Source organism: Hipposideros armiger, unplaced genomic scaffold (genome assembly GCF_001890085.2).
Source record: "Hipposideros armiger isolate ML-2016 unplaced genomic scaffold, ASM189008v1 scaffold_54, whole genome shotgun sequence".
Lineage (NCBI taxonomy): Eukaryota > Metazoa > Chordata > Mammalia > Chiroptera > Hipposideridae > Hipposideros > Hipposideros armiger.
In genome coordinates, this window is record NW_017731404.1 from 3,697,551 (window position 1) to 3,725,050 (window position 27,500).

The window sequence follows — 27,500 nt, forward strand, 5'->3', positions numbered from 1 at the left end:
AGAGGAAAAAAAAATCCAAAACAAACAAACAAACAAACAAGACACAGCCAGCCTCTACTTCAAACCAGCCGGCACAAGCCACCCGTGTCTGCCATCCAGAGAGGGGGGTCTCTGGCCCGTGGTGGAGGAGTTGCAGGGGGGATCGTCAGGGGGACAGAGGCCGAGAGACGCCCTAGGAGCCACCGGGCAGGAGGCGGAGGAGACCCAGAGAGGCGAGCGAGACCGCGGGCCCCCGCGCGCGGCTCGGGCTGGGGCGCCAGAAGTAGGACTGGAGCGGAGTAGAGCGATGCCAAGGAGGAAACAGCAGGCACCCAAGCGGGCGGCAGGTAAGAGAACCAGCTCCGCTTCGGGGCTGCCCCGCCGAGCTGCCCTGTGCGCCGAGCCCCTCGCCAGCCCACCTTACCCCGGGTGCCCCAGGACGCCACCCCCTCCCCAAGCTTTTGGGGGAGTCGCTCCAGGGGGCCCCTCTCCACCCTGCTGATAACCCCATCCCCTCTCGCCTTCTCCCAATTCCTCCCCTTCCCAGGCTCCATCGTTTGGGTGGGGGGTAGCTGTCCCACCAAACCTTCCCTCCTTAAACTTTTTTTCCTCTACCCCACCCCTAACTTTCTCCCAGTCTGTTTCTTGCTTCTCCGGCCAAAGTTGGGTTGAGGAATTGGGGTGCGAAATAGGGAGACATTCTTTCCACCCCCTCATCCCTTTGCGTGGTCAATGCCAGTGGCTTCTGGCCTCGAGGGACAGCTTTTCCTCTGCTGGGGTTTGGGGCGCTGAAGTGTGAGCCATGCCCAAGCCCAGGCTGCAGCCTGGCTTTGGGGGGAGTAATGGAGTTTAGCTTTGATCACCAAGGTGGAAAAAATCACTCCAGGAAACGCCTGAACCTTTGAATATGTTTGCTAAAAGGTTCCACGTTTGGAAATCTAATCAACACTCTCTCACTTCTCTAAAAAAGGGTGGGGGGAGGGGGGAATGCCCCCATAGAACACTTTGGAACAGCTCTGGTTTCTCTTTGCCCAGAGAGAGTTGCAAACTTTGTAAATTGATTTGTATGGCAGGAACTATCCCATCTGAATCCTCACCACCTACCGCCCCCCCCCCCAAAAAAAAGAGAGGAACAGGTTAATGGATCAGTACAATAGACCTAAAGGATTTTCTTTTTTTCTTTTGGGTTGCTTAATTGCTTTTTTAATAGTATGCTGGGGTTTTGTTTCTCGGAAGTGTAATATGAAAGTTCATTTTTCTCCTGCCAGACCCACCCACTGAAAAATCAGCTTTCCACTTGATTGCTAGTTTTGATTTGACATTTGATTGATCACCTGTCATCTCGCTGCCTTTGATCTATTCATTCTTGATATATATCAATAAATCACTCACCATGGTAACTCAGAGTGCCAGTGACGCAAGCCTTGCCCTCTAGATTCAGAGCTAGGCATGCACAATTATTATCTTGTTTAGCTTTTAATGTGGGCGTTTTTATTTCTTTGTGTCCTTTAGTTGAATCAGGGCTTCTGCGCAAAGCTGAAGTTGTTTTTCTTTCCCCCCCCCTCCTTACCTCATGCTTTATTTAGGCAGTATCAATTAAGGCTGGTCTTCTCCGAGACCCACCATCACATTTCCTTCTGTTCCAACTCGCGTGAAACATTAGGGAGAAGTTCGGCAGAGCACTTTCCTAAACTTTGTAAAGCCACCCTCAGCACAAATCCCAAGTTAGTTACAAATCTGGGCAAAGTGGGTGTTTGTGTCTGAGCAGGCTGGACCACCAAGCTCATCCTCCATCGTGGCCTGATTCCAGCCCGATTGGCAGGACATGTGCTTTGAAATATCCACAATTATCTTCCCTTCTGAGCCCAGAATTGCTTCCGTAACCGTGTGTAGATCAGTTCAAATCACATGCGGAAATATTTAGGAAGCCCTGATTCACGTATGTTTCGATTGTTTTCCCTTCAGAGCAAAATAATTAAAATATTTTTAGCACCATGGATGTTTAGAACTTGCCTCGTCAGTGAGGTGTCTGTTTTCAACTGGAGCTACCTCTTGTGAAATCAGTCTGTCCTGCCTACCACTGTCCCTTTCTACATTTAACTCACTGATTTTTTAAAACTTAGGGTGCTTTGCAACCTGACAGCATTGGGGTGCCTCCTGGCCTTGGAGACCCAGGAAGAGTAAGCCTGCCCCGTCTCGTGCTGGCAGCATAAGTTTAAGTGTAGCTAGATTATTAGAGATACGTCCTTATTGTTGTCCCCGAAGAGAGCCCTGGGCAACAGTCCAGCAAGAAGTGATACTGCCCTGAAAATCACTCTTTTTTTTTTTTTCCTTGTTGTTCCGGTAAAGACCATCAACAACTAGGCAGTAATTTAAATTACCAGAATGACTGGACAGATCTCCTTTGGTAAGCTCATTACAAAAAGTGCATTGCTCAGAATTGCACTGCTTTGAGTAGAATTATATTCTGATCGGGGAGGACCCAGGTGTAGGGAACACAGCACTGTATCACGTTCTTTAAATCAGACCCTTTTTTTTAAGCTGGTAGCTAGTGGTGCTGGCTCATCTATTTACTGGAGAGAGAGAGAGAGAGAGAGAGAGAGAGAGAGTTAGAAAGTTGTGACTGCAGTTTCAGTTTTCTGGCCTTTTGTATTCGTACTGTCTTTATATGTTTGTTTTCCTGGCTTTATTATTTTCACTGGAAGAAGTGGAACCCCTTGTCAAGCTGAACAGGGAATAATTCATTTGAACACAATGAGGCCCCTCTTCCCGTATTTGTTTGCTCACATATTAATAAAGTGGATATTTTTTCATGCAGTGTTTCTTTCCTCTGAAGTCCCCGATGCCGCACTCTGTGATGGCTGAGGTGGTCGTCTACAGGGAAAGTTAGCCACTTGGGGGTTCTTTAGCCAGTGAACACCCAGGGCAATGAAAAAGGTGGGTGCTAAGATTGGGGCCCTGCTCACTTTTATCACTGCTTAAAAATGAAACACAAGGCACAACTGTAAGTAATTATTTCCATGGACCGATGTTGAAAGCTTGATTTCTGGCTTGATTAATGAATAATGTAAGATAGAAAAAGCCTGTGAGTGAATCAGAGCTGAGACTATCTTTCCCAGGAACTGTTCGAGGCAATTTGATTCCTTTGCATTATTAGTCTTAAGTTCCATGTTTCACGGAATCAATTACAGAACTTTCTAGTAAAGCAGGTATCCAGCGAGAACGAACGGGCTGACATTATAAGTGATGGGGAATTTCAGCCCTGACTTGTGCTCTCCCTCCTCCTTTAAGGAAAGGGATGTGAGGTAGGCAGTTCTCTTTAAGGAAACAGCTAAGTCAGAACATTTCCCTCCCAAATGTCATTCTTGCTGGCTCTCTGAAGCTATGCTATTCCACCATACTATTACTTCAGGCAAGAAAAAAAAAAGTTTAGAAAGCAGGCTACAGTACCCCAGAGGTTTCTGCATGTGTGGATGTGTGTGCTTGCTTCCGTGGATGTATATTTCACTCACCACTAAAATGTGTCCACTTTCACCTGACAACATTGCTGAGTTCTGAACCAGAATTTGTAACCCCCTATCCATTTTAGGGAAGATAGAGAAGATGGCAGAAGGCTAAAAACCAAACAGAACGGTGTTGCGATGTGCTTGTATTTTGCAGAATACAGAGCAGTGAAAAATTTAAAATTGAACGCTTCTAGTTCTACCGTCTATCGCAGTCTCTGTACACACATGTGTAATACATATTTTATTTCACCGTCCTGAACTATCGTTCGTATATAATGCCAGCCAATTGCAGTAGGATGCACAATCTTTGGGAATGATACACACGCGAATATCGAATGTCTATACAAATGCTAGGTTCTGCTCCTGCCCACCCAAAGCGATGAAATGTTTCCTCCTTGCTGACTCTCAAAAGCTCTCTGAGAACCCAGATCTGAGGGAAGTCTCGCAGGGAAGAACAGTTCCCTGGGTTTATTTTGTTTATTTAATATGGAGATGAATAATGCAGATTTTGTTTTCATGAATGTCCTTGTGTGGCAGTAAACATTAGACTATTAGCAATCATTACTTAAAAGTTGCAATTTGCACCTTAATAGCACAGATTATTTGCGTGGGGAACATGTTCAACAGGGACAATTCTAAATACTGCAATGGAGTATAGAGATGACCTGAGCCACCATCTCCCTTCACCCTCCTGATAGCAGTGACTGGATTAACCGGTGAGGTCTCAGCCATCTCAACCAGCAGGGTGGGGAGGGGCTGGCAGCTCAGGGGGCCCTTTACCTTGCATTTACCTGGCAAGTGGGATGAGATTCAAGAGAACAGAAATTGGCGTGGGGTGGCGTAGGGACCCCGGTCCTCTTACTTTGTTCAAACATACTTCAGAAAGACAAGTTCACATCTGGAAGATTTAAATACTGCATGCTGTAGACCCCTTCACTTCCCCAAACAGCACGATTTTCACAGACAAATGGGGAAAACGAACACACACCCCCAAAGGGGCTCGGCCAGCCGCATGAACTGTTCTGGCTCTTCTTGTTATTTAAGGCCGATCCCTGAAACATAAAGGACAGATACCTTGGGAAGGCGGCCTCCATAGTGTTTTGGATGGAAATTGATTACTTAAGTGGTCCTCGGCCCAGGCCCCTCCCGGTTTCTTTCTCCCACCTCTCACCTCACCCTTAAAGACTCAGATTGAATGGGACATTTCAAAAGCCCATTTGTTTTAGGCATTTATTGATTTCATTTTTAATCTGCCATATCAGGACACAATACATTAACCCTAATGAGCAGATTGCAAGTGACAGGGAGCTCGAGTGGAAGCTAGGTAAGGGAGAGGGGCCTCTGAGGAACTTCTCCACGAAGCAAACCTTCTTGAGGCTTGGGGGTTGGACACTGCGGGCTGCTTTGAGGAGGCTGGGAGCCTTCCTCGGCACGACCGTGCATTTATTTTTCTACCACCTAAATTTATTTTTCTTCCAGCCATCTCAGTCCTCTTGCTACTGTTTGGGAAACCCTCACACCCAACAAATACTTCCTAGGCTCCTTTAGCAGACCTGTCCCTGGAAACATCTTGCCTTTTGTCACACTCTCCAGCAGAGGCTTAAGCTTTCGTTTCATCCCAGCTGACTTCTCACTCATCTGATGGAATCTCTCCAACTGGATAATACTGGGAGTGATCTATTTGTCTTCCCAGTGGCTTTGGGAATTATGCTCTCAGTTGGGCAGATTTTAAAGGGACACTGAGCCTGGCATTATTTGAGGCCACTGATATGATGCCCTCTCTGCTCACCTCTCCAGCTGAGCTTAGGAAAATCAGCCCGGAAGAAAAGCTGGGCCCGCTCATGGTGGAGCTGGGTCTGTAATTAGCTGACACGACCCGAGTTAGCTACCCAGAGAGCCACTGTTCTTCCATCACCGTATTTGTACTATCAGTTTTACTTAGGGATGCCTGGGAAGACTTGGCCACCCTTTCAAAGGCAAAGCCTGATCACCCAAGTTCCCTTTAAAAAGTACAGAAATGCCTAACAAATTCTATATTAAGACCAGGCATACACACAGTATCATTTTCGTTTGATGCAAAGTCAGTTGGAAATACATTAAACTAACAGTTAGAGAGTGTCTTGCATCGCTTCCCTGAAGCACTGCTTTTTCATTACATATTTAATTACAATCAAATTGAGCGACTTTTAGAAAGAAAAAAAAATGCAGTGGTATTAAAAGAAGCTTGGCACACAAATAATTTTATTGCCTTGCAAGTTGAGAACGCTGTTATATTTTTATTTCTTTGGGAGCAATGCATTTTCATTTTCTACTGTTGTGATAAATGCAGAACGTCTTTCCTGGAGTCTGCATCAGGGAGATGTCATCCTTCTACCTTCGTGGACCGTGCTTACCCTGGAAGAGGTTTTTCTGTCCCTTTTTCAGTGATTGGTAACAATTTGGTTTTTTATTATTATTTAAAGTTTTATAAGTTCCATTTAAAGTTCGAAATCCCCCTTCGGGTGACCTTTAGTGAGCAGCTTTTCGATGATGAAGAAGCTTACTCATTCTAATCACATAAGAAATAACCTCATGGAGAGTGTTTGTTTGATTACCTGGACATTGCAGTAAGAAAAAAAACAAAAAACAAAACACCATCTCTTTACAGGCTTCTATCGTCTGATACTGTTTTCACTGGATTTACAAAAATTTTCCCCCTGGACTACTGACCTTTCAGTCACTTGTTTTAGGAACTTTATTTCAGAAGAAAAAAAAAGGGGATAGCATTTAAAGTGGGCTTCAAGATACTCTGGGTCTTTAGGATGTGATAATAAAAATTAGAGAGTTTAGAGCCCAAACTCCCACTTCTGGACTTTGTCTGCGAACTCGTAGGAAGAGTCTGTGCCAGTGCGTGGTTCCGACTCTAACCTGGACATTAATCTGAGTGTCTCCAGCAGCGTGGCCGTGTTCGTGTTGTTCATTTTGTCAGAGAAGCCTTCACAAGGGTATGGACTCAGGTCCTTTCTGAAGACACTGTGTACAGACACAGACACACGGAAAAGAAATCTGAGAGGCCAGTGGGAATTGCCGATATATTTATTTTCAAAGCAAACTCCATGGGTGAAATGATTAAGTAATTTGGAAGGATGTGAAAGTCATTAAGATAGCCATGTGAAATTCCTAATTGTTGCCTCTCTCGATTTTTTGCATTTCCCCCTGCAGAAAAAGATGTCCTCTGGGCATCCTCAAATATTTTGTGATGCCAAAGCAATCCCTAAACTTGTCAAAAATTTTAGAAATTAAAATTCAGGAGGCACAGCTAGATAATCCTATCATTCATATATTGGTATTATTTATCTGTGGTTAACAGAGAAATGCACAATGCAAAAGTTTTAGAGATAATGAGCTTAGGGGAATTACATGGGAGTAAAAACTACCTGGATCATATTTGAAAGCATTTAGTTTGAATTTTGCTCATCCAAATGAGACTTATCTTTCCATCTGTGTTATTTAAAAAAAACAATTTCAATATCCCCATATCTACTATCCAATCTGAAACAGGGTTAATAAGGCTCTCTGGATGCAAAAGGTATAGGGCATCATCGTGCACATCCCTTTTTAAAGAAATAGCTTTAGAAAAGCAAAGGTGGGCATGCAAACTAAAAGTGAAACCTCAGCAAGGTTTAGAATTTAGCTGGCTCGGGGTTCAAGGTCGCAAACTTGGTTCCGGCAGGTGAAGAAGACTATAACATTGCATTTTTAACTCCACATCTATCTCCCTTGGCAAATGAGACGCGGTGAAGCAGGGAAGGTTTTTAAGGAGCCTTTTAGCTGTTTTGCATCTCTCTCCAAAGACTAATTTAATTGAAAAGCTGTAGTGTCCATTTATGTTCAAGGAAAAGCCTCGTGTTTTCATAAAGCTGCTAGACACTAAGGTGGGTTGAAAAAAAAAGAAAGACAGGAAGGAAGAAAGAACGAAAGAACGAAAGAAAGAAAGAAAGAGAAAAACAACGACTGACAGCAGTCTGCAGTTTCTGTTAGTACAAAAATTAAGACCAGTGGTCTTAATCAGATGAGTGTTTTCAGAACTGAGTGAACACTCTGAAAGCACTCCTCAGCTTCTTCCTAACGCGGCATCTAAGTCATTTCCATGGAAATTATACAGTTTAGCTATTAAGGTGGGCAGCACACAGTTGTTTTTAATGAAAGTAGTTACGAAGGGTGGGATGAGATAAAAACAGAGTTGGCAGCGGCCATTCTGTTTGTAATGCATGTGGAAGAAACTTCCCTAACGCTTTACTGCATGGTGAAAACGCCATGGAATCTGGTGAGCTGGGAGATACCGAAAGCAGACAGGCGGCCAGGGTCTTCCGTGGGGGAGAAAAGATGTGTGAGTGAGAGGAGCAGCATATACGTCTCTCTGGATAAACTGCGAGGGGCTTCCTTTATTTCACGTCAATGTATCAGATCCTCGGAATTTTCTGTGTGTTTAGAAGCCTCTCTCTTATACCCCAGGGAGCTATGAACAGCTTCTGGGCCAAGATGGTGCTGTAGAGAAGAGTTAAATCTATTCTATGCGTTCGGTACCATTTGGTACAGAAGAAACGCCAGAATGAAAAGCTATAAGCGTGTTTCATATCAGAATCGCCTTTGGCTATTTTCCTTTATTAGAAAGTTGAGTACGTGGCTTTGGCTTCTTGTTGTCCCCCCTGGGGTTGGGTTTCAGGCTGTGGATGGAGCCGGGGGATGTAGGAGGGGGTGATTTGGGTCCTGGTTCCAGCTCTGCCCACGCCAGCTTTGTGGCCCTGGACAAGCTTGAGAGGTAACCCTTACTCCGAGGATTAGCATGTGAGTTCAGGAGTCACACTGACTCAAGTGCAAATCCCTCCTTTCATTTCTTTTTTGGCCGTGTAGACCAGGGCAAACATCTCAAGTCTCTGCCCCCACTTTCCCACCTTCAAGATGGGGGTAATCATAGTTCTTCTTGAGGCCCTTTTTGAAAGGATTGTGTGAGACTAGGGCTGAGACGATGCATGAACACTGTTCAGGGCCACACCTGGCAGTTCATGTTGGTGTGTCTTTACCCTGAACAGCCAGACCATGAAAAATGTCTAGCAGAGCGAATGAGCAGCCCAGCGATTATCATGAGGCTGGGGGTTCAGGGCTTGGGAGAGATCAGGGATGCGTGCATTTTCATTTTTGAAAACTGGAAATACACTCACTGAGGAGTGTTTCAGCCTGTTCTCCTGAGAACGACTTAAGCTGGGCTGGTTGGAGCCCTGCACCTGCTCAAAAAAGTGTTTCTTTCCCAAAAAATACAAACTGTAGCACCAGCAACAACGACTGTAATAATACTATCTGCCACTACATAAGTGCTTATTATGTGCCGGGCGCCTTACCAAGTATGATTTCTTGAGTGCCTACTATGTGCCAGGTCTTGTTCTGGTCACCCAGGTTAATAGGATGCGTATGATCCCTGGGGAATCCCACCCTCCAGTTGGGGGAAGCTGAAGAACATACAAGTAAATTAATCAAGAAAACAGAGATAATTTTCGTATAGAAAAAAAGCTATTGATGACAATAGCTTTATAAAAGCAAAAATATGAGAGTAGGAGTTGAAACCGCCTAGGTGTGGATGGTCAGGGGAGACCCGCCAGGGGAGGGGACATTTGATCTGGGTCTAATCCTGATGACATTCCTATGTGTTAGATGCTACTGTAACCCTGTGTTACTGATGGGACCTGAGTCATTTGCAGAGTAACTCATTCAAGGTCACGCAGTGGCCGAGCTGGGTTTACAACTCCCTACTTCTAAAGACCCGTGCACGTGGCCGGTTGTGATAGCTTATCTAGAACAGCCATCGTGATTTGCCGAGGAAGGAGCCTCAGTTTCTGTTATTCTTCCCCTGCACCTGTCATGATGCCTGAACCTGTGGGAGGCTCTCGAGAGCATCCACAGAGGTGCTGCCTTTAGTGGAATCTCCCAACAGAATCTTCGGGCCATCTGTCCTGTGTGAAGTCAGCTCTGTCTCCCATGTTCCTTAACATGGATGTATGTCCTTTCATGTGTTCATCCACCCAACAAGTGTTTACTGTGCACCTGCTATGGGCTAGGCATTGGCCTGGGTGCTGGGATATCACAGTAGGAAAGGAAAGTCCTTGCTGTCACACAGCTAGTGTTCTTGGGCCGGGGCAGGGGGGGTGGACACCAAAAAGCTAGTGAATAAATAAATACCATAATATTGAATAGTTCCAATTGCATTTCATAAAAACAAATCAGGATTGATGGGGTAAAGAGTGATGGGAGGGTTGCCATTTTATATCAAGCTGTCAGGAGCAGAGGTCATGTGGTAACATGTGAGCAGACCTGAATGAAAAGTGAGAGACCAGCCAAGCACCGATCTGGGAGCAGCGTTCCAGGCAGAGGAAGCAAGGAGCAGCTGAGGCCAGAATGGACTTGCCCGTTTGAGGAAGAGAAGGAGGCCACGGTGGCCTTCGAATGGTAAGGCAGGAGATTGATGAGAAATGCAGTAGGAAAGGTGGGCCTGGGTCCATCTCGTGTGGCCTTCTAGATTTGGTTCGAAGGCCACCCCTGGAGGGGTTCAAGCAGGGGGAGTGATGCCATTTGATTGGGAGCTTAGCAGAACATAGGCACTTGTTTATACTTCAAAGGTGGTGTGGACTCAGGCGTGTTGGCCCACCCAGTCTACTTACCTGGCCCCTCAGATGCTCAGGACGATAGAGGTGACACCAAGGGACAAGAACCTATGGCCAGCCTTTATGGAGGAGTTGACTGGGGCTGTGATGGATGACATGGGTGAGGCTGTGGAAGGGCTAACGTTAAGTACGAGCCAAGCAAATCTGGGATCCAGTCGCGTCTCCTCCTGACTTACATAGCCAGCCATGTGCCTGCGGGGGAGCTCCGTAGCCTCGCTGGACCTTGGTTTTCTCCTCTGTCAAGTGGGGACATGACAGTGCTCATCTCACTCTGCGCCTGCGGTGATTAGATGATGTGCTGTGGCTGGAGCCCTTGGCATAGCCCCAGCACTTAACGTTACATTGCATCTTCTTCATGAATGAATGCTTTCATTCTCCTTCCTGGTTTTGTGTTGGTTTTTTTTTTTTTTTTGGTCGTCAATTTTCTGTAAGAATTCCAGGAGAAATTTAGTCACTTGAATTAGTCCTTGGTACCTATTAGGCACTAAATAAATATTTCCTGATGAATGAATAAATGAGGCTGTAAATAAATGCATGAATAAATGTTTTAATTACTGTATTACTTTGTATACTAATTAATTGCTTTCGAGTATAAGGATCTCGTTTGCACATCTAACATTTTTTTGGCAGACCTCCGTACCAATAATGATCATGGCAGCACTTTGAATATTTATCAATTTAGGAAATATTGGTGACAAAGCCTCGGATTGTAGTAATAAACTTGTATTTTTTCATCATGACATCATCTGCCTTCAACCGAAGAGCAGTGATTCACCTTTTTGCCGTAAATGTTGTTTATGCATCTTTTATAGACAGTGCTTGCTGATAATACGGATTTGTCGACTTCGTGGGTAAGCTGAGAGCCCCGGATGGAGCTTGGCTGATGGAGAGGAAGGGGTTGAGGACCCCCATTTCTGACCCTGAGGCCCGCCCCCCAGGTGCTCTGCCTTCCCAGCCCAGCAGCCTCCAGACACTTCCAGCCTCCCAGGGTTTGGCATTGCTCCCCCTCTGCTCCCAGCAAACCTGTGCTCGTCCCCTCAGGCCCAAGGTGGCAAAGCTTAGGGGTTGTTAAGCTAATAGGAGAAGGCTACAGGCTGTTTCCTGGTAACGCCTTCTTCACTTTTTAATTGTCACCTTCAGATAAGTGCCTGGGAGAGGGAATGAGAGAGCTGGCTGGTGCCCGTTTGGGCAGATCTTAGGACAAAGGGAGCTGCGGTCTCAGAGGGTGTCTGGGAGTTCCTGCCTCCCTCCCCCACTTAAGAATCTTTATTTACCCAAGGTTACGGAAGCTCTGCTGTGTGCCCAGTACTGTGGGAGGTGCTAGAACTGGAGCCTTGAATAGAAGTGACAAAAGGCCTGCCTTCTTGAAACTTACATTTAGTGTGGCAGGCAGGTCAGAAACACAGCAAGCAGATAGATGTATATATGTCGCACCATGTCAGGGCGTGGTACGTGCAATGGAGAAAATTAAAGGAAGGTAAGGGGCAGGGCGTGAGAGGAGGGCGAGCTGTCTTAGATCAGGTGGTGTGGAAAGGCCTCTCTGGAAGTGACACTGACACTGGGTTCTGAGAGAAATGGCAGGAAGGAAAGTACAGCCCTCAGTGGGGGGCAGCTCCAGGCTAGTTTGGAGCGTGCTGGGGGGGGGGGGCGGCTGGAGCCAAGAGAGGGAGAGAGGGTGCCGGGTACTGACAGGAGAGGAACTGTGGGGAGGAGCTGGGGTCCTAACTGAACCTGGGAGCTTTGGAAGACAGGGGTAGGGGGAGACGGGGCTTGCCTCAGGTTTTAACAGGATCTTTCTGGCTGCCATGTTATTTATCAGGGACCAGGTAGGCAGACCACTTAGGAGGCTCCGGCATCAGTCCAGGCAAAAGCTGGTGAAACCTTGGGCCAGGCTGGTGGTGGAGCAGGTGGAAAACTTGGTCCACAGGTAGACAAGATGTGCAAATAACTGCAGGTGATGTGCATGGAAAAGGAGAGTATCCTGAAGTGACTATGTTCATGCTGTTAATACTTTCCCAAACTCTTTCACGTCTCTCCTCTAGTTATATGTAAGGTGGTTACTGCAAACTATCAGTCTACCGTTTTCGGAGGGAAAGTGTTGGAAGCTGCAATTATTGTAGAATTGACTGTACGGGGCAAGAGGCTGCTCTTTTCGGAGCACATTTCCTGGACTCCTGGAATCACCCCTTCACACATCTCCCCGTCCCCATCTGATGATACAGTGACAGGGCAAGGGTGGGCCAGGAGTCGGACAAGGGTTCGCTTTCTGTCCGATGGATCATTTCTTCCTGTGTGACCTTAGGGCACCTTTACCTCCCAGACTTTCAATTTCCTCATTAGCAAAACAGACCTACTAAAAAGGGGCTTCTCCTTGGGTTTTTACGAGGATTCACTGAGATAAATCAGATAACATGCTTAGTTAGCACAGGGCATGGTACATGGTAAGTAGTCAATAAATTTTAGTCAGTGTATTAACAAGTGAATGATTCTCTCCATGCCTTGATTTCCTTATCGGTAAAATAGGGATACTGAAAACGACCCCCTCTTGGGTCGTTGGGAAGAGCAAATTAGAAACACCTGCAAAGCACTTAGAACAGTGCCTGGTATACAGTAAGTGCTCAATACATGTTGAATTACTAAAATCATCACCGTGACTCTGAGCTTGTGACCTTGAGGGGATCTTATGCCTTATTCGCTTTATGTCCACAAAGCCTGGCACATAGTTGGTGCTCAATAAATTTTGTTTGAAAGAAGGAGTGAGTCGAAGTGAGAAACCCCAAGGAGACGAAGGTGCCCCTATGGGGGGGAAGGATTTGAGACCACAAACTCAAACCACCCTCTCACCCAGAGGAAACGCCTAATGGCCGCCTCCTCTGCCCAAGCCTGCTGGAGCTCTGTGCAGTGTTTTCATGAGGCGGGCAAGTCCATCCCTGGACATTTTTAAAGACAGAGTGGCCCCATTTTGGTGGCAGATCGTTTAAAGCGGCACTGAGTCGCGCAGGAGGTGAAAACAAGGTCCCCTTTTCAACACCTCTGATTTAATCAAGAAGAAAGCCTCGTTTGGTGTTAGCCTGTCTTAAACACCTCTCTCGAACTTGTTTATCAGAACGAGCAGGCCTCAGATTCAGAGACTTTAGCAATCAACAGTATCTGGTGGAAAATAAAATGATAACACTTGGATGTTCGTTGTCTGATTGCCATCGTTTGTGACAAATGATCCTGGCTTTCCACTGACGGTAGCGCCATAAATTTTCATTTTAAAATAAAATTATATAAGTAAATAAAAGAGGGGGAGCCATTATAAGAAAATGTATAGAGAAAGCAATCGCTGGGGGAGGATGTTGCACAAACCACAAGGATGAAGGATGGGGCCGAATGGCTACATGTGAGGACACTCGAGACGCCCAGGCCTAGACGGGCAGGGAGCTGGTGCGCCAGCTGTGAGCAAAGACTGCCAAGTCACACGCAGGTCAAAGAAACGCCCGGAAAACAGAGGCTTGCATTAAAACTTCAAAAAACTTTGAAAATGAGAAGGCACTTCCCCTCCCAGGATATCAGAGCGAAACTCTGGAAAGGCTTGACTGGCCCCGGAAATTTTGCAAGTATGGAAGGACTGGAAATAATGTTCTGGGTTTGCATCTGGAATAAACCAGCGCTTCTTAACCTTTATTTGGTACCCTCATCACTTGGAGAACTTATTAAAAATGCACGTTTGCAGATTCCCAGGCCAGAGCCTAGTGATTCTGATTCCTTGGTGGGGGGAGGGGAGGAGGGACCAGGGAACCTGCATTTTAAGGAAGGCCCCACTATGGCTTTGAATTACAGGGTATACGGGGTGAGGGGGGGCGGGAATCTATGTTCTTTTTCTCCTCCTCCTCCTCCTCTCTCTCCCCGCACCCCCGCCCAAATGCCTGAGTACTTAAACATTTTAAAAATTACACTAGGAGTCTATTTTCACTTTTTGCTTTTAGTCAACAGAAAAAATATATAAGTAGTGTCTTTTCATTCTCACGCTCTCGTGGCAATCACCTATTTTTTTAGAAATGGTGGGGACCATTTTCCCTAATGCATCACAACCAAGAAATGCATCCATTTATGCACTTATCTACCTGGTCACAGCACCAAGCACCGCAGCCCAAAGAATCCCTCAGTTAAGACGGAGAGAGAGACATGCAGCCCAGCAAATGTATAATGGGGCTCTGTCCACTTAGCAACAGGCCGGCACCCTGGGTACCAGAGTCAAGAGACAAGAAATACACCAAAGGAGCTGCCCAGACCCGGTTCTTTATTTCGCGCACGCTGTAAACTTCTGGAAACCCTGTTGGATGAGAGGGCAGAAAACCCAGCTTTATTCTTTAGAGCCACCTCCACGTCCTGTTATCCTTTTCCGATTTCTTCATACTTTCTCAGGGGATTCCTCCTCTTCCTCCTCTTTTCTTTCTTTCCGTCAGCTCCCTCTCTCTTTCCAGACTCTTCTCAGTTGCGAGACGTCCACGCCTTTTCTGCTGAGCATCTGTATTTCCGTGGGTGAATGTACTAGAAATGATGACGGCGATGGTGACAAAGAGGATGGCAATTATAACGGTCATGGCTGTGATGGCCACTCTATGTGCAGCGTTACCTGGATGACACACAGTAAGCCGGAAAGGAGACACTTCGTTAAGATGAGTGGGCCTCGATGGCATACAGGCCTTTTCCATAAAGTGTCTCCCCGTCGCATCCCCAGCGTCCGATATTGCCAGCATTGTCCTGGCGGAGAGATAAGGAAATGAAGTTTGGGAAATTTCAAGTAGCTTGAAGCTCACATAAGCTTTGCATTAGGATAGTGAAACACGGGCCTGCCTATCAGAGTCCAAGCGCTCAGACACGATGCTGTGTTGCTTCTCACAGTATGGAATGCTTACTAACCAAGAGTTCCATAAACAAACGTTCACAGTCTTGTACCGATATGTGCAGGCCAAAGGCATGAACTGAAATGTAGCATTTCCTCCAGGTAAAAGTAAGTCGGTTGTGCCAAAGGCGGGGCGGGGAGGGGGAAAGAGTCTCGTGGTGCTTATCTAAATTCCTAAATACCATCTTTAAACGCTGAACTTAGGAAGATTAAAAAAAAAAAAAGCATATAGGATGTTTAAAATCCTCTTGAGCTTGGCAAAATGGCATTTTCATAAGACCATTCCTGTTTTATTAAACAAAAGGAGAAAAAAACATCATAGCCCCCAACACAGTCCATCTGGGGTGGCTCAGTCAGTAATCGTGCTCACTCACTTCCTACAGCATCCTTGAGGATGTGTGTCCTGAAGTCAGACGCCACTCATCTGTTCCCCATAAATCTCTGGTAGGCCCCTTGCTTCTTCCTGGCCATCAGAAATGCAGAACACATGCACTGGCGCCGCCCTCTGATTTCTTTCTGCAAATGAAAAGGAGCCACCCTGGCAGGTTTCCCCTGTCGAGCTCCTCATAATATTTATGGCCAGGGCCTCCAAAGGTGTTTCTTACTTGTAAGTATTTAATTATAGGTGACATTTAAATGAGTACTCTGGATAATATGGAAGAAAAAAAAAGATGACCTTGAAATTCGAGGGTCATATCTCAGACAGAAAATGTTACTTAGGGCAGAAATCGTGATAGGATCTTTCATGAAAGAAAAAAAAATCAATAGTTTTTAGTTGGTGGTGAAGAGGGGGTTGTTTTTCTTTTGTGATTTTTTAAAAATATAGGTGGCATTTTTTTTGTTGTTTTTTTAATTGATGTATAATTGACATACAATATCCTGTTAGTCTCAGGTATACGTCATAGTGATTTGCTGTTTATATACGTTATGAAATGATCCTCACAATACGCCTAGTTACCATCTGTTACCATACGATGTTATTAAAATATTGACTATATTGCCTATGCTGGACATTACATCCCCATGACTTATTTATTTTATAAATGGAAGTTTGTACCTCTTAATTCCCTTCACCAATTTTGCTCAGCCCTTAAACCCTTTCCTCTCTGGTAACCACCAGTTAGTTCGTTTCCTGTATCTGTGAGTCTGTTTCTATTTTGTTCATTTGTTTTGCTTTTTAGATTCCACGTATAAGTTAAATCATACCGTATTGTGTTTCTCAGTCTGACTTATTTCACTTAGCATAATAACCTCTAAATCCATCCATGTTGTCACAAATGGCAAGATTTCATTCTTTTTTATGGCAGAGTAATATTCCATTGTGTATATGTACCACATTGTCTTTATCCATTCATCTACTGGCAGACTCCTAGGTTGCTTCCGTAACTTGGCTACTGTAAATAATGCCGCAATGGACACAGGAGTGCACGTATGTCTTCAAGTTAGTGTTTTCATTTTCTTTGGATGTATAGGCAGAAGTGGAACTGCCAGGTTGTAGTTCTATTTTTAATCTCTTGAGGGTGCTCCACGTTGTTTCCTGTAGTGAGTGTACCGTTTTACATTCCCATAATGTAAGTGGCATTTTGAAACAAACATTTGTAATAATATAAAGTTGGGCAAACTGCCGAGCTATCTGATTTGAGGTGATTTTAACGAGAAATGGAATGAAATTATCATCCTTTGCGATTGTCTTTAACATAAATCTTTTTTATTAATATTAGATGGAAATAGTCAATCAGATGGAATAGAAGAAAGAACTATCAATAATAAGATGAGCTTATGTCACTTGATCAGTGCATTTCAGATGTAAAGGTATTAAACTTTGCAGGTAAAGTTAAGTCCTCTTTAAGCTCCAAACTTAAAATCTCTGAGCCTCAGTCCCATAAAATGGGCAGAAGGAGGGTGTTTACTTCTAAGCACCATTATGAAGATTTTCAAAATTGATTCTTATTAAGTACTTAGAACAGTGCTTAGTGCATAATAAGCATTCAGCAAATATTATTAGCCCCCCCACACTACTTCCCCAGAGATAGGCACTATTAAGGATTTGGTGTGTATATCTTCCATTATTTATAGTTTTACCTGCGTGTGTATGTAACTGGGAGCATTATTATTCTTTTGTGTATGTTTAATATTTTATATGTAAATAGTTTCACACTATATTTTATAAATTGTTTTTTCACTCTGGGGCTATATCCAAGTATATAGGTAGGTATGTAGGTAGGTAGGTAGGTAGGTAGGTAGGTAGAGAGAGAAAGAGAAAGAGAAGACAGATTAAAAAAAATAGATGTAGCTAATTCCTTTTTATATGCTTTATAATTTTCCACCATAATCATGTACATTTTGACTCATTTATCAATTCCTCTGTTAATAGGCATTTAGCATATTTTAAAGTTTCACTATTACACATAATCCTGTAATGCATTTTCTTGGGAATTTTTACAATTGTCACATAAGTAATTTACATAGAGTAAAGCACTTGTGAGGTTTTCTTGCAGTTAGCAAGAGAATCAGTTGAGAAAAATAAATAACATTTAAACAGCTAATATCTCATACTTTGAACATTCTTGTGTCTTTACTGACATGCACACTTCCCTCACCAAAAAATTAACTGGCTAATTTGCACCTAGTAGGCACTTGCTAAATGTCGGCTGGAAGTAAGTAAACTGAACATAAATAAAATGCGTCAATAACCCCAATAATGAGAGACTCAGCCAGCCATCAACATGGCTTGAATCCAAGTACGTCAAGAAAACCGTTCCTAGCCGCCCTGGGGTGGGGTGGGGTGGGGAGGGGAACAGAGGGAAGTAAAAAAAAAAAAAACGTGAATAACAGAAAAGAAATGGCATTTGTCCTCAGAGTTTGCGGTGGACAACTATCGCCTGTGGGTGCTGGAGCTGCTCCGTGGGATATTAACTGGGAGTGGGTGGGGCCAGGAAAGGATTTTGCTTGTCAGTGTTACAAGGTGAATCATTAACATAGTCAGTCCTGCCAGTTCACATGTTAAATAAACTACAGTGTCGCAAACATGAGTGGAGGTACACTGCCTCCATGGACATGTTGAGAAGCTAGGACCCCAGGGTTTAGAGAGTTCGTGTGATACCAGGTGCTTTTCACAACCAAGACCAGCATCACCCTTGGAGTGTGACAAAGTGTGTGTGTGTGTGTGTGTGTGTGTGTGTGTGTGTGTGTGTTGGGGTCTGCTATCCATGTGCATATATGCCCATGTGTAGTGGGTATGCAGTATGTATAGTCTAAGTGTATGCGTGTTTGTGTGTGCACACGCGCTTTTGTGCACTGCGCAAAAGCAGCTTTATTGTGGGTATGAATTGTAGATGTGGGTACGTTTCATGGACTGCTGGGTTAGGTATGTTGTGGGCGTTAGCAGGTGTGTCTTGGGCGGAGAGTGTAAAAAGCTCTCATGCACGAATTTAGTGTTTGTGATGGACGTGGTTTACGCAAACGTTGGTGTCAGGGCTGAGCTGCTCACGGAATCGCCACAAAGCTCTTCAGGATTTTCCCCACGCACATGAAGCCAAAGTCACAGTGTATCTCCCCAGGGTGCCTCTGTGCCCTCCTGGTTGAGGCCCTGGGTGAGAGGGAGACAGAACCTTAGTTACACCGATATCCCCTGCACGGCAAAATTAGCACTAGGTGGGAAAGGTAGAAGTGACAGATAACACCAGGATGCAGGGTCTACACCCTGCTGTAATTTCTGTTTCCTAGTCTATGTTACGTCATGTCAAGGCCTGAGCTTTCAAATTATGGGGACCATTTCATCTGCTCTACCTGGAACACAGTAGGGGTTTTGGATGAATACTGGAATGAATGAATGAATGAATGAACGAATGAACAAACAGATGGTTATGCATGGTTCTTGGAGCCTTTGGAACATTTAGGCACCCAGGTGATTTACGCCCCCCAGGGCCGACTACAGTAGGTTTTAGTAAATGTTGTTGAATGACTGCGTGAATGCACGCACATTCACGTGTCCGTGTTCGCTTATCTCAGAAGCAGGCTCTTGGATCCTAAGTTCCCTGGTGGGGATTTTATTCTTCCTCTGTCGATCCCACAGGAGCACCTTGTCTGCTGTCCCTTTGGTTTAATTATTGTTTTTTGAGATCAGCATGGCAGCCCTTCTGTTTACTGTCAAACTGCAGCCGCAAATGGGGAAATAAAGAATGAGGGGTGGGGGGTGGGGGCAGTCTCCATCATCCAGGTACGGGAACTTCCCCCAAAGATATTTTTCTTTCAGAGAGGTGAAAAGAAGGTGGAGAAGTTGGGGATGTGAGTTTCCTAACTTGCCAAAGACATAAAGCAACGAAATTGTATTGCTGCTTCCATAAATGTTTAATAAGTTTTATCATCTTGTGACTAAGGTTAAACAAATGTGAGTCCTTTGAGGAATTATTTACTGGAAGCAAAGTTATAGCATCAACATCTGTGTTTCCAATCATTTAGATGAGGAATAGATCAGATAAATCATGAGTAAGTTCTACAAAAATAACTTCTGTATTATCATCTCCGGAGAAGAATAATATAAGTAACTCTTTTAGGTGCTTTCTCTGTTGGAATTTAGAGTCTTTTTTTGTTTTTTTTTTCTTTTGGTTAGACTTCTCTTTTTTTTATGCATTTCATTATCTTCAAAGACTATGTCTTCACTTTTTTTGTGGAAAGTTACCATAAAAACATCCACAATAGAAGGGCTTAGAAATTTCTCTCAGGGAATCTGGCTATTTCAGCCAACATTCTCATTTGGGAATGGGCTAACAGTTACAATATATAACATCCATATAATTGAACCTCATAAATTTCTTTTTTTCACAGTGATGTAATGGGGAGACTGACCTGGAGTTTGTAAATGTTCCCTGCTCAGTGCATTCCCCTGGGCCACATAACATTCTAGACAGTGCTTTATGGGCCCTGATTAAAATATAACATATTCTTGCATTTCCTGTGGACTGACCCTTTAGTGCTCTTAGAAGAACATTTAAGGAACACGGAGATATTTTCAAATGTGTAACAATGTGCTGTGTGAGGTTTTGGGTGTTTTGGTGTTTTTTTTATCCCCTTTCTCCTTTTTAAACAATGATCTGATTTTCATTTTAGACCACGGTCCCCTGAGCACCTACTCCACAGGAAAAGTTTTGTGCTTTGGTTTAACTTTTGAAATCTGCCATTGCACTCAGATAAATAAACGGGAATCCTTGTTTGCAGCTCCAATTGGAATTCTCAGGCACGTACTTGAGCTGGTCTCCTGCAGTGGAGAGAAGGAGATGGACAAGTTAACGGGAGTCACCCAAGGTAAAACAGTAGCGATGGAAACTTACAACCTTCTTTATTAAAAGAAAAAAAATTAATGAAAATGAGAGGAAGGACTTCCTATAGTTCTTACATCATGAAAACAACAGCTGAGACAAATAATACGCCCACAAACCATTTTTTGCATGGAAGTGTTTTAATTTCCTATGAAAGAAACACAGGATAAAAATAGAAGGCAGCCCTGGCTTCTAGAGGAGGAAAGGAAAATTCGTGGGGTGAGGCCTTGAGCTTGAAACTTTGCTGAGCCAGTAACGATGCTGCTGGATAGAAACTTGAGGTACAATGCTCGCTGCAGGAACAGTGTGAAAGGCATGGAGACCGCGTGAGGGCCCGAGGGCAGGACGGATCAAACTGATTCGTGGGAGATAAGTTATTTGAAAGGAGTGTATGTATTTGAGAGTCATTCTTGTATTCATTTAACAGATACTTGTTAATTTCTATTATTTTTAATTCCCTGCACTGTGTGCCAGGGCTGCAGGGATAAACAAAGCACAGCCTTGTCTTCAGAATAAAGCCAGAGAGGGAGGGAAGGAAGGAAGGATGGATGGATGGATGGATGGATGGATGGATGGATGGATGAACGGATGAACAGAGAGATGGAGGGAGGGAAGAAGGAAGGGAGGGATGGAGGGATGAACAGACAGATGGAGGGATGGGGGATGGATGGAGGGATGGATGGGTGGATGAATGGATGGACAGACTGATGGAGGGAGGGAGGCGGAAGGGATGGATGGATGGATGGATGGATGGATGGATGGATGGATCGAGATGATCTATGATTCACTAGGAACTCAAACTCATTTCTGTGTGTATGTTTGTTTGTCTCTGGATCTAATTGTTGATCTGCCCTGAGTTTATTGCAGGCACCCCTGACATTTTCATTGGCCATAGTTCCCTGATTTCTCTTTTAATTAATCCTTCCTGAACCACGTTCTAATGTCCCTCTTTCCAGCATGCATTAGCCCCTGCTCAGCTCTTAGGAACAGTAACTTGCTGTGAAGTTTCTCAGATTCACCCCTGGTTGCCCACTCTCGGTCTTCTCCACTGCTCACCACAGCCCTAAATGGGATCAACCTTTCCTCAGTTTTGTTACCTGAAATAATAACGAGCAAAGTCGTTAACATTTACTGAGACTCCACCCCGTGCCAGGCACTGTCCTAGACGCTTTACGTGCGCCTGACTTCATTGAACCTTCCTCTCACCTGAAGAGGTAGACACACTGCTAATAACCCCGTTTTCCAGATCAGAAAACGGAGGCACACATCTGTTAAGTAATTTGCTCGCATAGCAAATATATAGTGAAACTAGGATTTCAACCCAGGTGTGTGTGTGACTCCAAAGCCGCACGCAGTTCATAACTCTGGAAGCCGAATTTTCATTTTGATGAATCCTGTGGTAAATTACACATCACCTGTGTGACTAAACTGAGCCCAGCTTTAGCGCCTATGGATGCAGGGAGCTGAGGGTTGGGATTGGGACCAGCCTCTGTCTTTGACTCTGCCTTGCCTCCTTGTCAGTCAGGTTCTCTACACGTTGGGGGTCGCCTGGGGGTACCTGGTTTAGTGGTTCTGGCCGAAGAGAGCACCTTCTCCAGCAGACGCCCAGCAGATGCCCCGGGGTTTACATTGGCCCACGTGGGTTGGCAGGACCTTCCCTGCACCAGTCACTGGCCTGTCTTCCCCATAAATGCACCCAGTGCTCCAGGAGCTAGGAGTGGCTCGTCGCAATTTTGATATGACCAAATATTGATGTTACTAAAATAAGTGAGAATGGAGGCTGACAAAATCAATAGCTTTATACTCTAAAGGGTTACAACCAATGACTTTGAACTCAGACAGACTGACATTCAAGTCCAGGTTTTGTCTGACCTTAAACAAGTTATTTAACCTTCTAAGCACTTGTTTCTTAATTTTGAAAAATAAAATAAATCTCCCGATACCACACGAGGTTGCCCAGTCGATTATACAGATGGTGTATATCGTGTGCTTAATGCATGTGTGGCACATAATACGTGCTCAGTGAATGCTGGGTAATGTGGTGGGTATGGAAGTGATAGCCAACTGTTGGAGGACGACTGGAATAGCGATGTTTGACACCCCTGCAGAAAGAGGCACATTTTGCTGAGGGCTTTGTTTGTGTCCTGAGCATATCGCATAATGAACAGCTTATCTAAAATGGAAGTGGAGGTGGGCTGAGCTCCCAAGAGCCAGCAGGATTGAAGGAACCGCATTCTAAGGTCCGCTCGCCGTAGCTTCTCCTTGGTTAGGGCCGCAAGTTCCTCGCCACTTTCGTTTTCTTCCAGGCTTTGATTTCTTTATTAATTAGGCAAAATGGGAATTGACGAGCCTGAAATGATAAAGATGCTCGTGACTTAAAAAAATGTTTTTGTATGTCAGGGATGAAAGATGTGGTGAGGTTGAATGGGAGAAAAACGACTGTGTGAAAGCCAGCTGGGATAGTGTCACTTCTCTGCTGTCCCGGGGCGAGGAAGGTGGCAAATGTGGGCACTCGTGGCGGTTGGGAAAGTTGGGAGTTTGTCTGATTTCTTTTATTGTCTATGGGACGCGCTCAGAGAGTCACTGCTTGGATGGCGCTGGGCTTTCTTACAGAAAAACTGACATAGCAACATGGATTGTTCATTTGAGGTTTCGAGAAGCCTTTTTTCTTATAGTTTATTCTTCTGCATAGTGGTGCTTCAGGGCTAATGACATATGTGAAGGAAATGCTGTGTTTACATGTGTGTGTCTGTGTGTGTGTGTGTGTGTGTGTGTGTGTGTGTGTGTGAGAGAGAGAGAGAGAGAGAATCATCCTACCTGCAGCCTACCTTTGCTGGTGGCTGAATTATGTGCAGATCTGGAGCTGTGAGACTGGGCTTTTCTTGATTGAGTCCAAGGCATATATAATTCTTTGCAGAAACCATTCCTGGTTAGTAGCCCCTCACTTACTGTGTTCTACAAGCTGCCGGCAAAGGTAATTATACTTAATAGGAGCTGCCTTTGATTTAAAGCTACAGAGGTGAGTAATTAAATTGAACTACAAGCATGGGGGGGTGGCGTGCAACCTTTGTTTGGGGACATTCACCGGGAGCAGCTGGGATTGCTTACAAGGGCAGTGTTTCGCGGGCCCATATTTGTCACCCAGATTGTCTTAGAAAGACAGTCAGTAGACCTGGGAGAGATGCACAGAATGCACTGAGCAGGCAGCTAGCTGCTTTCCTCGTTCTGCCCTCCCAAATGTCACTGGAGGGGGAGTCGCATCGCCAGCAGCATGTCCCCATGTGGGTTCAGCATGGCCCTGCTCACTGGCTTCTGACTGATCACCTGCACCGACAGCCCCACCAGGGTCAGCCCTGCCCGGTGGATTGGCCATCCTGAGATGTCTGATCCCTCTGGACAGAGAATCCTGGGTCTGCTCAGCCAAGGCGGCAACCACCAAAGCATCCAGCCCCTAATCCTATAATGATGGAATTTGAGATGATGTCGTGTTAGTCAGATTTCATTTCAGTCCTGTGCGTGGCTAGTACTGCCTTGGAAAGATTATCTGCAAGCGTGCATGTATGTATATAAATATAAATACAAATAGAAGTACATATTTCTTTTTAGCAAGCCTGGCTTGATTTTAAAAAGGTACACATGGACTGTCCTTCCCTGGAGGTTCTGAGTTGCAGCACCCAGGCAAGAGAGTTTCCGTGGGGTGATGATGCCGCCTAGAATCAGGACTGACACTCGTGTCAGTGGACAGACTCGCTAGGACAGAATGCCAGCTCCACCTGAACCTTAGTGGCTTCCAAAGGATCCCCAAGCTCCAGGCAGAGGGCTTTGCTCCAGGAGAGCTGCAAGACGGGCTTGTGCATTCCAGAGAAATCTTAGGAAAATCCTGTCACCTAAACCTCCCTGCTCTTAGGGGTCAAGTCACGGCCTACAACCTTCATACTCACAGGGTGGTCTGTGGGCTGCAGCCCCAGCATCTCCTGGGAGCTCATTAGCAATATAGACTCCCGGCCCCACCCCAGACCCACTGAACGAGAACCAGCATTTTAACGAGATGCCCCGGATTCTTGAGCGCATTATGGTTGAGAAGAATTAGCCTACAGGCCCCTGAATGGTTGGCTACTGCCTACCTGTGCCACGAAACCCTCACGTCTCTCCCCCAGCACTCCGCTTCCTTCTGTCCTCATCCCCCCAGTTTGTCCTTCCTCGTGGTCGCCAACACCTCACATAGCTCAGGCCTGGGCCCGAGTGCCATGGACCCCCTAGACTGTGTCAGATCCACCCCCACCCCCCAATACTGGCCTGAAAGCACCATGTATCCTGCTGTTTTGATCTTTTCAGGGTTGGCATTTTATGATTCTTGGTTTATTTGATTCCCATCCATCTCTCCCTGACCCCTCCCACAGACAGTAAATTCCATGAGGGAAGGGCCGCACCTCGTTTCATCACCGCCATGTCCCAAGGCCCCAGGACGGCGCCCAGTACATGGTCGGAGCTCCAGAAATACTAGTCCAGTAAAGAGATAAATACATATGATCAGGCTCTATGCTGAGGACTCTTATGGGTGTACTACTTGCTACTCAACTATCTCTTTAGGAATTGTCGGAAAATTTCTAGTACTTTTTTCTCTCTCTTTAATTCCAGGTGATGAGAAAACCAACACAACAGGGCTACTACCTATCAAACATTGCCCACACATTCAGCATTATCCTAGTTAATACAACATTTTATAAATTTTGTACGTGAATGAATGAATAAACTGAGGCTTAAAGCAATGATTTCAGATTCAACCGCAAGGAGGTGGCAGGCATAGAAACCATGTGTCATTCTTAACTCCAACCCCAGGGGGGCTGGTGACATGCTCGGCCCTGGGGTGGCCATCGGCTCGGCTCTCTACGAGGTGCAGAGTTCCCTACTCACCCCATTAGAACAAACCCTACTGAACACACCTACTGTGTGCTAAGCTGTGTGGGCTGTGGGAAGTACAGGAACCAAATGGATCAGGTCTCAGCCATCATGCGGCAGAGCCAATATACAGGTCAGTTCCAAGGTGGGGAAAAGGACAGGCGTGGCAGGTGAGGAACCGAGACTTTGCAGGGCCTTTGCCTCCTTCACTGCTGTCCCCAGCACTTAGCTCACAGTCTGGCACATAATAATCGGTGCTCATTTAACACCAGTTGTCAGCTGACAGATGGAATCCACCATTTACAAAGCGGACTGAGCACTAGCTGTGTTGTGCATGACCTTAACACAGGGCAGAGAAAATGGCGCCCGTCTGGGATTGGCGTTTCTGACCCTGTTCTCCAGATCATGCTCTCTCTAAACCGTCGGTCTGTGGTTAGGGTCATCACAATCATCTCTAGAACTTCCAAAAAACCACAAGTGTTCAGCTCATTCCTTGGGCGAATTTCGGAATTAGGATTTCCAGAAGTGGGAGTCAGCATGAATTTTTTTAAATAACCCCACAGTTGAGCCTGATCTGCATAGAAGGTGAAGGAGCCCTGCTCCAATCACTTGGCATAACACCATCTGTCATTGGCCGAGCATCTACTGTGTGCCAAGCAAAGTCGCCAGTGGCTAACCAACCTCATCAGGAGAGAAGACAAGGATGACAGCGATGAAGACGCTGACACTCACTACTGGGTTGTCGGAAAAGTCATGACGCATTTTTGCAATGAAAAACAGAAAAAATACATCATGACTTCTCCGACAACCCAATATTTACTGAGTAGTTGCTTTGTGCTAACCATTTCTTCTTCACGACCATCCTGTGAGATGAGTCCTTTTCTGTCTCACTTGGCTGTTATGGAAATTTCAGAGGAGATTCACATAAATATCAAATGTGGGATTTTGAGCGCAGATGGACAAATTATGGCCTATGAGCCAAATTCTGCCCATGTCCTGTTTTGCTCTGACTTGTGAGTTAGAATCACTTTTACATTTTTAAACATTTGTTTAAAATGAGAGAAAATTTGTTTTCTCTTATGTTATATAAGTTCCTCCGTATAGTTGCTGCTACCCCTTGGCCTGCCAAGCCTAAAATATTTACCATTTGGCCCTTACAGGGAAAGTTGGCTGGCCCCCACTCTAGAGCATTATTTCCCACTTGTTATCTGCATAAGATGGTTGTATGCAAGGTAAATTCTAGGTGTTACAAGCATGGTTTTTTTTAACAGTTACAGTTTTAATTTGCTGTGCATTAGAAGGGGAAGTACAACCAGTGCATTAAAACCATGGTTTCATGGGCATTGTTGCTGAATCCAATGTAAATAAAAAAAAAGAAAATGAATGCATTCGAAATCACATTTGCAAAAAATAAGTAAATGATAGTACAGGTAGTCTTGAGATAAAAAAAAAAACCATCAGGAATGGGATAGAGAAAGGATTAACACTGGTTTACGGGGCCAGAAAGCAGGATGCATAGAAAAAAAGGGAGAATAATGGAAGTAATTTAACGTGGATAAGAAAAGCTAGGAGGCAAGCAAGGACTATAGCTCTTCCCATTTTTAATATTCTGTGGGTTTGAGTTTCTTAGAACCCTTGTTTTTTGGGACTTTTCCATCTCTGGAGGTCTCTTCCAGCTTTCTGACTCTCTGAAAAGTTTCCTCAGGAGATCCCTACACGAGCTGGGGGTTGTCCAGGATTCGTTATAGCTCAAGGCGCAGGCTTCCTGTGTTTTTCCTTCTGCTGACTTCCAAAGACAGATGAGCAAACCGCAAATGGGTTCAGGGGTTCGGTGGGGAATCTCAGAGGCTCTGCAGTTCAGCCAGGAGTGGAAAGAGGGAGAGCGACTTGATAATTACTGCTGCTATTCTGAGACACAGATAGCAGAGATTGGGGAAAGCAGGATGAAAACTCACATTCAGACAACTAAGAGCATAACAACAGGAACTGTTGGAACCCCAGGGGAGGCCAGGTCTGCTTTTGGAATGACAAGGTTTTGCGTGAGTGTGTGCGTGTGTGTGTGTGTGTGTGTGTGTGTGTGTGTGTGTTTGGAAGGCGTGTTGCTATTTTTTTAAATGCTGATCATTTTGTCCTTAGCAGTTGAAGCTTCAGTTCAGTAGCTTTGAGACAAACAGGAAAGTCTGTGTTATTCTTTACAGGATCACATCAAAGG

At 45.0% G+C, this 27,500-nt stretch overlaps 1 protein-coding gene across 2 annotated transcripts in view; it reads left to right on the forward strand.

Annotated features, from left to right (window-relative positions):
• The first annotated feature begins 6 nt into the window (after nt 1-6).
• Nucleotides 7-27,500, forward strand: part of TSHZ2 (teashirt zinc finger homeobox 2) — a 425,537-nt gene continuing 398,043 nt past the window's right edge. For both annotated transcript variants that reach the window (XM_019640964.1, XM_019640965.1), the window contains exon 1: nt 7-326. In XM_019640964.1, the coding sequence (XP_019496509.1) occupies nt 287-326 (40 nt within the window). In that variant the 5' untranslated portion in view covers nt 7-286. The remainder of the gene's footprint in view (nt 327-27,500) is intronic.